Genomic DNA, 13677 nt, shown 5'->3' with positions numbered 1-13677 from the left:
TTTCATTAAATATAACCAAGTTGTATGAAAATAATCATCAACAAATGTAACAAAATATTTGAAACCCGCTTTTGACTCAACAAGACACGGACCCCAAACATTAGAATGAACTGGCTCAGAAGGGGATGAAGCCTGTTTATTGACTCGAGAAACTAAAAGAAAACGATGATGTTTGGCAAACTGACATGACTCACAATCTAAAGATGACAAGTGTTGAAATTGAGGATAAACCCTTTTTAAAGAAGACAAAGACAAATGACCTAAACGACAATGTGCTTCAAAAGGAGTGAGACCACCGGTACAAGCCACAGCACGAGACCGTTGCTTGTCAAGGAAATAATATCCACCAGGTTCAAAGCCCCTACCAATAATCTTCTTCGTCAAAAGATCTTGTATCAAGTAATGATCAGGAAAGAGTGAGACCCAACAGTTTAATTGACGAGTAAGTTTATCAGGGGAAAGCAGATTAAATGCACGGTCGGGTACATCTAGCACAGATGACAAATGAATGGTGGGGGTAGGCTTAATAGTGCCTGATCTGAGGACCTGAGAATAGGAGCCATTGGTAATAGTGATAGTTGAAGGATTGGCGTAAGAATTATACGTGGAGAAGAGATGACGGTTACTTGTCATGAGGTCAGTAGCACCAGAATCTATGATCCATTTGGAGGAAGAAGAGACGAGCAGTAGTCTGATTACTTGTAGCAGCTGGAGCACTCACGGGTGGTGTAAGAGATTTTAATTTAGCATATTTAGCAGCAGAGATTGTGACCTTGTCATCAGCTAGTGTTGCCACACGTGCAGAGTTATTACGTTGTTTGTTTTGTAGCTTACGACAAGCATGCTTCGTATGGCCCGATTCCTTACAGTAGTAACATATCACCCTATTTAAATCTGGAGGGGTTCCCCCTTGATTAGAACCGTCACGGTTAGTTGTCCCACAACTCATTTTGTCCTCGACTGATTAAAGCACTGACAGGAGCATTGGTAACTAGCGATGAAAGATTCTCAGTCCTCATCACACGAGAGAACACCTCCTAAAGGGTAGAAATTTCATATCCAAATAGAATTTGAGATCGAACAGTCTCATACTCAGGCGAAAGACCTATGAGAAAACTCATGATGGCCATGTCCTTCGTTGGGCCTGTTGAACTTTCAGATCAGTAGTGAGAGGCATTAGAACATTCAGTTCTTCATACATTCGTTTAAAATCCATGAAGTAGGTCTTTAGAGGGCGATCCTGCTTCTCTGCGCGATAGAAAGCTTTGCAAACCTCATAAACACGAGAGATATTTCCCTTGCCTGAGTATAGGAACTCTAAGTAATTCATCAGTTCCTTAACAAATTCACAGTGAGAAACAGAGGGAATAATCTCACTATCAATGGAGTTGCGGATTTGTAAGAAGAGCCATGCATCGTCCCTTAACCATGATTGACGAGAGTCTGTGGTCGGAGGGTCTTCAGTTAAATGATTGTCCTTCTCAATGCTTCATAAGTAGATACGAATAGTCTTACTCCAATCTAGATAATTTGTCCAGTTTAATTTGTGCGCAGTAATCTTAATGACTATTGGAACCATTTCAGAGGTAACTGTAGACTTAGTATCACCTATGAAATATAAATAGAAAGGAGATAATAATTCTAGCAGCAGTAAGAAAGAACAAGTAGTCACAAATGATCACACCAGGGACCAAACAACACCTCCTACAGTTTATAGAAGGCAGGAACAGCAACACCAGATCTGAAACATTACTGTTCACAAGGCACAGTAACCTAATAGCTTTGAATCAACACAAAGGGGAGGACCCAGATCTGAAAAACACCAGGGATACGTTGGAAAAGGGAAGACAAAGCCGAAGAGGAGCTTAGACGGCGAAAAACAGGGCGGTGCGTGAACGGTACTGCCACAGGTGACGGTGCGTGAGGCTCACGCGCTGCTCAGACGGCGACGAGACTTCGGGGATCGGCCGGTCAGCACCGTGCAATCCTCCTTGGCCGGCGCGTGCTCCCACCAGACACCTATCACAGAAGCCCTAACGTTGAACACGAGCTGACGGCAGAGACCCACTTTACAGCACAAACAAAGTGAAACCAGATGGAAAACCTAACCCTAAATGGCCTACTTTGATACCATATTAAACAAAGAATAATATGGAATATATTTCTTGTATATTCATGATCAGAAAGGAGAAATTTATACACAAGAAAGGAGCCTGGACCATTAATGGCTCATTATTAGGAGATAATATTTTATCCTATCATATCTGATTTGATACTATACTAATTACAATATATATTTACATATCTTTACAATATATGATGTCCTTACTCCCATTCACACCAATATCCCCACCCTAAAGCCTTTCTTCTTCGATATTTATACCCATCACCTTAATTAATCCTGCTTTACATCTGATCCTTAGCCAATGATTTTGTTTTTTTGGAGTTAAACTAGTCTGTATGCACCTCAAAGAGCCATCCAAGCAAATAATGCTCTCATTGGGAGGCTTATGATAGTTGGAAAAAGAAAATCCCTTGCTAAAATAAGCAGTGGGATGTCCATTTTGAGATAAGATTGCTGCGACCCTATTCCTTGATGCTTTACATTCCACAACTGGATGCCTAAACGCCAGAACTAAAGTCATGGCTTGTTTGAGAGTCATTTGTTGCTGCAGTTGACCATTTGAATAAATTCTTGTTGGCGAGGTCGGTCAATTGATGTGTAATTTGTCTCTGATAGTGTCCCAATAAAATTAGGAAGCCCTGCAATTCTACCACGAGTTTTAATTGTCATGAAAGGAACTATTCACCTCTTTAGTGCGGGTACATTTGTGCCTTCTGGAATACGTCTTGAAAGATTGTGTGGTTGGCAGCCTCTTATCAATCTGCCCTTTTTTCTGAACATTGTGTGTGTCACTAGGTGTGTTTTTCATTAAAATAACTGTATTCAACCCTTGTTGCTGCAACTCTGTTTTGCTTCGATTGGTTAAGATTCGTAGTATTATAAGATTGCTTGCATCACGTTGTTCTTTGGTCCTTTTTTAGGAGCTATTAACAACGTTACAAAATTTGTGGAGGCTAGTTAAAAGTAGGTGATTCTTGTAAAATTTCATAGATACCATCAATAAAATTAATTAATTAAAGGAAGTTTTTTTAGTTAGTCAGGGAATACCAAATCAGAGGATATTTAGGGGAAAAATAAATTTTTAGACGAAATGTCTTGTATTAAAGCCTATAGGGGAGGTGCTTATAACAATGATTTATTTGAGCCAGTGTGCTTTGCGTGTATGATACAGCAAACTTGTTATATCAATTTTTCTTTTGACAGGAGGACTTGCTGCCAATGGTGACGTCTAGAAATCTTACTTTGTCATTTTCAGCTGAGAGTTCAATTGAGGAAGAACTAAAAAGAGAAAGCACTGCAGATGTTGTAACGATACTAGTATGGCATTTTCAATTTTCCCATTTAATTGAATAATTTTTGTGTATTGTGTGCCTATGAACTATTTCATTTGCTTGTTTTAACTGAATCAAAATTCTGTGCTCATCCTTACCTCTAAGTTCTTGTCTACCTTTCCTTAGGCAAGCTACCTTGTAATGTTTGCTTATGTATCTGTAACCTTGGGAGATATGCCTCATCTATCAACTTTCTACATATCATCCAAGGTATGATGTTTTCTTGAAGTTTCCTGTGTGAATGGCCCAAGGTGCTAGAATTAATTTTAAGCATGATTATTTGACGTTGGTCATAATCTAATTTTATGTAATCCAGGTTTTGCTTGGTCTTTCTGGCGTTGTGCTTGTTATGCTTTCTGTACTCGGCTCAATGGGATTCTTCAGTGTCATTGGAGTGAAATCTACCTTAATCATTATGGAAGTCATTCCCTTCCTAGTTTTGGCTGTAAGACTGACTCTCTTACCATTACCAGCTGATAGAATTTACCTGCTCCACGTTGCCTGGAACTTTGTTATGTTTTTTGTATTCTGTTGATGTAAATAATCCATTGAACTCAACCTACGTATAATTAGCTTAGAAGATCCCTTTGTAGCTCCACTAGGAGGACGCCCTATGAAATTCACTTGTTGGATACCACCACAAGGACATAAAAATATTGTTGTATACCAGAGTGGAGACATAAAAATATTTTCCCCAAATATAGAAGACTGGTCTGATTAAAAAGTACAACACTTTGCTGAAGTAATTTATGATCCATCAAAAGGGTCTAGCTAAGATATTCGGAAATGGTGAAAAGTGGTTGAGCTTAATTTTTCTCTCAGTATGTTGCAATTATTCATTGTAATCAGTGGACATATAGGTTTTAGAAACAATAAACCTGCCTTCTAGCTCAAGGGTTATTAAAATCTATGGTGATTCTAATTAAATTCCTTAAAGGATATAGTTAATGAAAACTGACTGGATAAAATAATTAATAGATAAATACTGATAATATTAGGAGTAAAAAATAAATAATGAACTAATGCCGTAGACACAGTGCTACCTCCCTCCATAGTTGAGAGACTCGCTTGTTAACAGGAAACTTTCTGGACTAGTATTTATCACAAGAAATATCATTGAAACAAAGGTTGAAGAAAGCAAACTATAAATAAGCTGGTTGTGATAGAAGAGAGGTTTGCTGACCACCCTCCAAGAAAGGTGGCAAACAAGAAGATGCATTGATTGTGAAACGAAGTCTAACAACTATAAAATATAAAAGGCAAGAAAGAAACTTAGGATTTGGAGAGATATGATATTAGTAACATGAGATCAGGGATTGAAGAAGAAGATTAGATCTTCTAATAATTAGTTCCAGATCTTGATTATTTTCCAAGTTTGACCACCATTAATAATTTCAGCAAATCAGCCTAGTTACTCGTAATTTCCTTTTCAAATGCCAACATTCTAGTTCATGCTGGGGAGTAAATATTAATTAATCCTAGCAAGCATACAGGTTTTCCTACACTTGATTTGTGTAATGCCTTGGTCAATCTCTATGCGCTTGGTTATGTCATGCTGGACAAGATTCTTAGCTATATTGTCTGGTATCACATTGCAGATTTTTTTGTTTTTTTTTTTTTTTTTTTTACCCTTGTATTTGCTTTGTAGTTCCTTTAGTACATGTTTGAGCCAAATCCCTTCACAAATTACAAGAGCCATGGCCCATGATATTTCTTCAGCATCAACTGGTTACTTTTTGCCTTTTGGGGTTAAAAGTTTACCCCTGCATATAGGGCAATAAATTACTAATCTCTTCTCGGTGATTGATCCAACCCTAAAATTGCATCACAATATATCTCTAATTTCTCACCAGAATTTAAAATAAACAGTTAAATAAAAATTCCCCTTTCAATTTCATTTTTTAGATACATTAGGCTCCTTTTAGTTACTTTACATGGCTTCTTCATTGACTAGCGGCATCTAATCATTCATAGATCTTCACATCAGTGGGAGGGTTTTCTTGCCTGAAATTTATTTTGTGATCCTTTTCCATAGGATTGTGAGATGGTTTGCATCCAAGCATTCCTATGCCAGGCAAGGGATCAATTGTCTGCTTCCATCATGAGGCCAAGATACCTTTAATAGATCTAGCTACTTCCTTTCCTAACAAGTATTAAGAGGACCAAGGTCCTGTTTGAAACTCCTTTACAAGTGTCTTCTTCGATTTACTTATCTCTTCTACATAACTTATTCTACTGGTGATGTCATCAATGTACCCAATCAAAATTGCAATTTCTCCCTTGGCCGAGTCTTTATGAATATGGTATTGTAACATTGCCTTTGACTATATTCGTGTACAAGAACAATCTTGGTGAACTTCTCAAACCATGCTTTAGGGGATTATGTTTTAACCCGTATATCGATTTGAGAAGCTTACTACAAGCAAAGAGATCTGAATTTTCATCTCTTTGTTGATCAAGATTTTGGTAAAATAGACCCATTGAGGTAATACACTAATCTCAGCTAAAAACAAGGAATAAAGAATTAAATCCTATCTTTGACTCTTTACATGGTAATGAGGAGAAGTTGGAAGGAAATAAATAAAATCACATTAATGCTGATTAATCTGGAGGTTTTCACCCCCCTCTAGTCGGATCATAGATGTTAATCTTTATCCAGTTTGCCTACAAATTCTTGAAACTTCTCTTTGTACATGCCCTTTATAAAGATATTTGCAGTTTGCCTCCAAGCTGGTTTGTAGATAAGGGATATGAATCCTCCTTCAATCTTCTCCTTAATGGGCTAGACACTTTGTAATGATATATGTCGTTTGCTCTCTTGTAGGAACCTAGGTCATAAATATGATTCCCTCTTCAACTTTCTCTTCAATGAGGTGCCTATTTACCTCAACATATTTAGTTCTGTCATGTTGAAAAGGATCGAGAGAGGAATCACTTGCTGACTCGTCACAATAAAAGCAGGGTAGGATGTTCCATACAGATATTCAATACCTTGAACAACTTGTGTAGCCATAGACCTTCACATATTCCTTGACCTGTGGCTCTAGGCTCAGCTTCTGCGCTACTTTTGACCACTATATTCTGGTTTTTATTTCTCTTGTCATTAGCTTCCCCCACATAAACATGCAATATCCACGAGTGGACCTCATATCTTTTGTTGATTTTGCCTAACATCAGTAGAACTTCCATTTTAGCTTGGTCTCCTTTTTTGAGTTACTGGTTTCTCCTATTTGACCTCCATATACTAACAGGATGAAACCAACATAGATAGTCCAATTATTCTAATGATCATTCAACCACATTCCACTAAAGTTGACTACTATCTATGACCAACGTGCAATAAAAGCTCCCTTCCTCAAAGCTTGAGGACACTGCTTGATGGAACAATAGCAACGTATTTTATGCTCTCTTTCCAGTTCAAAATCCACAGCAAAAGGATTGGCCAGACGAACCTGTAGATCAGCTAGACATTGAATACTCCCATTAAATGTAAGAAACGGTCTTCAAAATCGGCCAAACCATTTCACAATATATAAACAGATTAGTGTTTCTCTTGGAATCAGCTGACATGGTCGCTTGGGTCATCCAAACTCCTGCATATTCAAAAACATTTTGTTTTTAATTTGCATATGTTTTCTGCTTAGTTATCACTTTATGGACTTACTGTGAGATTTCTCTTTATTTTATGAATTTCCATTCAATAATCAGGTTGGAGTAGATAACATGTGCATAATTGTACATGCTATGAAACGGCAGTCTACAAGTTTGCCAATAGAAGAGCGGATAAGTAATGCTTTAGGGCAGGTAGGACCTTCCATTACACTGGCCAGCATCTCTGAGATTTTGGCTTTTGCAGTAGGATCTTTCATTTCAATGCCAGCATGCCGTGTTTTCTCGATGTTTGCAGGTTTAATATTTTTCTCCTCTCATTCTCAAATTTTCCATTGGTTTCATGTATGCCCTTTTTTTTGGGGGGGGGGGTTTAATAATGCTTTTTTCATATTGGGGAAAAATTATTATGTATCCTCAAAAAGGGAGGTTGAACAATTTGAAGCTCCTGCAGGTGTTCCCTTTAACATTTATTTACTTTTATGTAGCTTTGGCTGTTCTGCTGGACTTTCTTCTGCAAATTACTGCTTTTGTAGCATTGGTGACTTTTGACTTTATAAGAGCTGAGAATGATAGGATTGACTGTATACCATGCATTAAGGTGACTTCAGCCTCTATACAACATAATGAAGGTAATTGTGCAAAGGAACACTCGTGAATACGTTAATTATTCTTCATATTGAAGCATTATTTGTTACATATTAGTAGGTAAACTGTGTCTCTTCTTTAATATGCTATTTATTTAGGATGTTTTGGTAACGTGTTGTCTTAGAAATTCATTTGCAAATTTGGTTAAGGATAAGAGTTCGTATTTTCATGGTTACCGTTTTGCTATTGCACATCATGGGATATGTTCATGTTTATTCCTTTTGGGTACTGTCCATGGTACTTTTATGTAGGGCCCTATTGTGCAATCCTATAAAGCATTGTAAGGACTGTAATAAGTCAGAAATTATTGGGTAATATTAGCTGTGATTGGAATTTAATAGCTGACCTTATCAGTTTGACATAGATCAAGGCATTATCCACCTCTTAAGTTTTTTCCCACATTCATTTTCTTTTATGTGGTAGCTTTGCTTTATATGTATTAAACTATAAACAAAATATCATGATATGTGAATAATAGTTTAGTTTACTGCAATAAAATAGAAAATTTGTGACAGTTCGTGGCAAAAAAACTCCCTCATTTGCAGTGGAGAATCTTCATGCTCTGATATATGTAGAATAGGGTTGAAGAGTTCGAGAGGACAGAAGAGGGATATCCCCAAAAAAAACAAAATGCTATCCTACCCAATATAAATGCTAAGATATCCTAGTCCCTTATAATTTGAGGTGTGGACTAAAAATAGAAACAACTAATTAAACTAGGTCAAACTAAAGCTTCTTGGGGTTAGACTAGAAGCCCAATACACTAACCAACACTCCCTATCAAGCTAGCGGGTAGATATCTAGCATTCCTAGCTTGTCTACTAGCTCATCAAATTGCTTCCTGTCCAGTGGCTTAGTGATAAGATTAGCCACTTGTTGCTGTGATTTCACGTAGGTGAGGTTGGCAATGCCTCCTTGAATCTTTTCCCTAATGAAGTGCTTGTCAATTTCGATGTGTTTTGTTTTGTCATGCTGAACAGGATTGGCTGCAATTTCCATTGCTGATTGATTGTCATGCCATGCTTGAATTGGAGTTTGTAACTTTAGTTTAAGCTCCTTAAAGAGTAGTATTCACCAAATTCCTTCACTTGTACTATTAGAATCGGATCCCTTAGTTCTAGCCATTAGGGACAAATCTCTGCACTCTTGCTGTTTCCTTAGTTCCTAGAATCGTGCTTCCTGATTGTGGGTGACCACCCATATTATGTAATCAGATTTTCTTTTTTACACTAAAAGGAAATCCGCATGGGAATAATCAAGTGAATATTTAGAAAATTATCTCTAATATGGTATTAGTGCAACAGAGATAAGAAAAACCTAAAATATGAACAGTGACAACTTTCCTTCCCTATTTGGGATGCTACAATGGAACCAGGTGACCGGGCTTCATTCATCACCACCAAGCGAGTCGAGCAAATCAGCTCCCCTAGTTTCATCACCTTCCGTGCCGACCCAGCCTTCCTGCAACTCCACAATGGCACCAAAATTCACCTCTACAATTGAAACTCAGCAAATAGTGATAGCTCACAAGCTAAACGAGAGCAATTATCTCTAGAGGTCACAAAGTGTCTCGATGTATCTGAGAGGCTGACGTAAAGAGAAGTATGTGAACGGCCAAGCACTAGAGCCACTCCCTGATGATGCATCGTTTGACACTTGGTTTGCTGAAAACAACCAGATTATGACCTGGTTGTGTAATTCGATGATCTGGAGATCAGTGAAGGCTATCTACTTTCTTATACAACAAAGGAGATTTGGGATGTTGCCAAGCGAACCTACTCCCTTGTTGATAATACTGGTACGTTATGCCAATTGAAGAAGCAACTAAGAGGAACTCAAGCAAGGTATGATGTCTGTAACCCAATATTATAGTACCCTTATGTGAATTTGGCAACAATTAGACCTATTTGAAACACACTTCCGGAAGTGTGTAGATGATGCCCAATATTATAGACACCTCATTGAGAAGGAAAGAACCTATGATTTTTCGCTAGGACTAACCGATGTTTTTGAATATGTTAGGGACTGAATTATGGGCTTTAAGCCTCTCCCTCCTCTGTTTGAAACTTTTAACATGGTAACATGTGAGGAAAGCTAAAAACAACTGATACAGGTCCCAACTACTCAATCTGAATCCTCTGCTCTAGCAATCCAAGGAACAAACCCAACCAAACATAAAGGAAAGGCAAACAAATGGTGTGATCACTGCAACAAAAAAGGTCACGCCAAGGACATTTGTTGGAAACTACGTGGAAAACCCCTAAATTAGAGCAACAAACAAAGAACAAAAAAGAAAGGGTACCATGCCCAAAGAAAAGAGGAGGAAGATGACAAATTGAGCCCTGAAGAGCTTTAATTGCTGAGACTCATTCTAAAAAAACAAACCAGCCTACCCAGCACTATTATCATGCAGTCAAGTACCTCCATAATAGCTCTCAATGCTATGGTGACTGGTGATGATGTATGGATTATGGATTTAGAAGCTTCAGACCACATGACTGGTAACAAATTCCTTTTTGAAACTCTTAGATATTGCCATGAGAATTTAAAAGTAGCAAATGGGATTAGTACTCGTGTTTGTGGACTTGGAACAATTGAACTTCTTGAACATCTCACTATACACGTGTTATATGTCCCTGAACTTGTTTGTAATCTGATTTATGTAAGTAAACTGACTAAAAGTCAAAGCTTTCGCATTTTGTTTAATGACACTGGCTGTGTTTCTCAGAATCTAACATCAAGGACAATTGGCAAGGCTAAGTAGTGGGATGGACTATACCATTTCAGTATGAACAAAAGGAAACAAGACAAGCAATTGTTAGCCACGATTCTCAAAACAAGGATTTTTTATCATGGCACCATAGACTAGGCCACCCTAGCTTCAATTATATGAAATACTTGTTTCCACAAAATACTTTGGATTTTCTTAAATGTGATACTTGCCAATTTGCTAAGACAAACTAGAGCCTCTTATTCTAAACAATGTTATAAACCTATTGCTCCTTTTATTACCATCCACAATGATGCTTTGGGCCCTACCAAGATAAAAACACTTTCTAATGCACGGTGGTTCATCACTTTTATTGATGACCATACTAGGATGACATGGATTTTCTTGTTAAAAGAGAAATATGAAGTTTTTGAAACCTTCAAAAGATTCTTTACATATGTGAAAAATCAATTTCAAACCACCATCAAAGTTTTGCTAAATGATAATGCGAAAGAATACGAGTGGTTTTTTCAAAGATTTTCTTCAAGGACACAGAGTTCACCATGAAACCTCTTGTGTCTACACCCCGCAACAAAACAGGGTGGCTTAAAGGGAAAACAGACATTTATTGAAGTAACTCGAGTTATTATATTGGGAAAATGTTCCAACTCTGTTTTGGGGAGATGCTGTAACTTCTACCTATCTGATAAACAGAGTTCCTTCCAAAATACTGAATTTTAAATCACTTGTCTAGAAATTACTTGAATACTATCCAAACTACCCATTAATTAATAATTTATCCCCAAAGTCTTTGGTTGCGTCGTATTTGTTTATAAAAATGAAGGGAAACTTGAATCCAGAGCAGAAAAGTGCATTTTTATCGTATATTCTGTAACTCAAAAGGGATATAAGTGCTATTCACCGAACACTAAATTGTCCACATCGCTGAAAATGTTGTCTTCTATGAAGACAAGGCCTATTACTCGAAATTACCCATTCAAGTGGAGAACTATGGAGCAAAGGAATGGCTAATTTAGGAAACAAACAGTCCCTAAACTGTACTAAGACCTGACCTGAAACTGCACCTACTATACCTAAAAATCCTCTCCATAGACTAGAAAACTTAAACAGGAATAAGAACTCTCTGGACAGACTTGAAACCCCACAACACAAAACAAAATCTACACCAAACTCCCCTCCCGCAAGCTATGACATCGAACAAAGTGACTCTAAAGACTCCATAGAAAACCCAAAAACTAATAATAACCCAAATACTAAAATCAATCATGAAAGAAATGAAAGGAATAACTCTCCCACTCTAAGGCAGGGCCAGGACTTTAACATGAAATTAGATTCCGAAGAACTAGGATGGCCTATAACACTTAGAAAGAGAGTAAGATCTGGTACCCAACATCGTATGCAAAGGTTTGTATCTTGTGGTAACTTGTCTAGTAGAATGCAAAGTTTTGTTGCTAACAGTGCACAGGTAAGGATACCAGAGATCTTCCAACAAGCTATGGCTAATCCTAATTGGAAAGTGGAAGAGGAACTTAAAACTCTGGAGGAGAACAGAACGTGGGACATCACTTTATCACCTCCAGGAAAGAAAGTGGTAGGTTGTAAGTGGGTGTTTACTCCAAAGTTTAACCCAGGTGGTAGTCTCAACAAATACAAAGCCAGGCCCATTGCAAAAAGGTACACCCAGACTTATGGGATCGACTACGAGGAGACCTTTACTCCAGTAGCAAAATTCAACATCATCAACATCCTACTATCCATAGCTGCTAACTTAGATTCGCCTCTACACTAACTAGACATAAAGAGCACTTTCCTAAATGGAGATTTGGAGAAGGAAGTTTATATGGAAATCCCAGAAGAAGTAAGGAAGACAGAAAACATCTCCAAGGTCTGCAAGCTCAGAAAATCTCTATATGGGCTAAAGCAATTACCGACAGCATGGTTTGATAGGTTTGCAAAGGCTCTTAAACAATTTGGTTGCTCCCAAGGGCAATCCGACCACACATTATTTGTAAAGCACAACAATCAGAAGGTTACCATACTCATTGTCTGTGTCGATCATCTTATTATCATGAAAACGAAGACAAATCAATTGACTCACTCGAGAAGGCACTGTCAGTCGAGTTCCAGGTAAAAGATCTTGGACAAATAAGATATTTCCTAGGCATGGAGATAGCAAGGACCAAGAAAAGGATCAACATGTCCCAAAGAAAGTACATACTAGACCTCCTTTATGAAATAGGGATGCTTGAAGCTAAACCAAGCAAAACACCAATGGATGCTACATACAGCTTGGAAATCAAACCAAATGGCACTCTAGTTGACTCAAAAAGGTATAAGACTCGTAGGAAAGTTAATTTATGTAACTTACACACACCCTGACATAAGCTATGCAGTGAGAGTGGTAAGCCAATTTATGCATCAACCGCAAGAGGAACATATAGAGGCCGTGTACAGAATCTTAAGCTATCTAGAACTTAATCCAAGAAAAGAGATCTTTTTTGAGAAAAAAAGACTAAGGCATTGAAATCTAGACAAATACAGATCATAGTAGATCATTAGAACACAGGAGGTCCACCATAAGGTACTGTGCTTATGTATAGGGCAACTTAGTGACATGGAGAAGCAAGAAGCAATCTGTAGTGTCAAGAAGTAGTACTAAGTCAGAACTAAGAGCTGTGGCATTAGGAGTGTGTAAGGAATATGGATCATAAAACTTCTTAAAGAACTCGAAATCCTATATGAAGGACCCCTTCACTTCTAGTGCGACATCAAAGCCAGTATTGAAATGACAAGAAACCCCGTCTATCATGACAGGACAAAACATGTGGGAATAGACAAACATTTCATCAAAGAGAAGGTGGAAGGAGGGCATCATAAATCCATCCTCTATAAGGTCCTCAAACCAAATTGCAGATATAATGACCAAACCATTGGCAAGGGTATAATTGGAAGGTCTTTGAAGCAAGCTAGGAATGCTAGACGTCTATTCTCCAGCTTGAGGAGGATTGTTAGAATCGAATCCCTTAGTTCTAGCTATTAAGGACAAGTCTCTACACTCTTAGTGTTTCCTTACGTAGTTCCTAGAATCATGCTTCCTGATTGTGGGTGATCACCCCATATTAATTTCTATTCAATTTAATTGGATTTCCTTTATACTACAAGGAAATTTGAGCCTACTTATGTATTGATCTTACATGGGAATAAGCAAGTGAATATTCAGAAAGTTATCTCCA

The 13677-nt window shown here is 37.8% G+C and overlaps 1 protein-coding gene across 1 annotated transcript in view; it reads left to right on the top strand.

Moving 5' to 3' along the window:
- The window catches only part of LOC114725742 (NPC intracellular cholesterol transporter 1-like), a 50234-nt gene that overhangs the window by 25296 nt on the left and 11261 nt on the right, over positions 1-13677 (top strand). The window contains 5 exon segments of the mRNA XM_028912306.1: positions 3329-3442; positions 3583-3666; positions 3773-3901; positions 7165-7363; positions 7554-7697. Of these exon segments, the coding sequence (XP_028768139.1) occupies positions 3329-3442; positions 3583-3666; positions 3773-3901; positions 7165-7363; positions 7554-7697 (670 nt within the window).

The sequence above is a fragment of the Neltuma alba genome, unplaced genomic scaffold (genome assembly GCF_004799145.2).
Source record: "Neltuma alba isolate B1F8T4 unplaced genomic scaffold, ASM479914v2 tig00012263_pilon, whole genome shotgun sequence".
In the NCBI taxonomy this organism is placed as follows: Eukaryota; Viridiplantae; Streptophyta; class Magnoliopsida; order Fabales; family Fabaceae; genus Neltuma; species Neltuma alba.
This window is presented reverse-complemented; position numbering and strand designations above follow the sequence as displayed.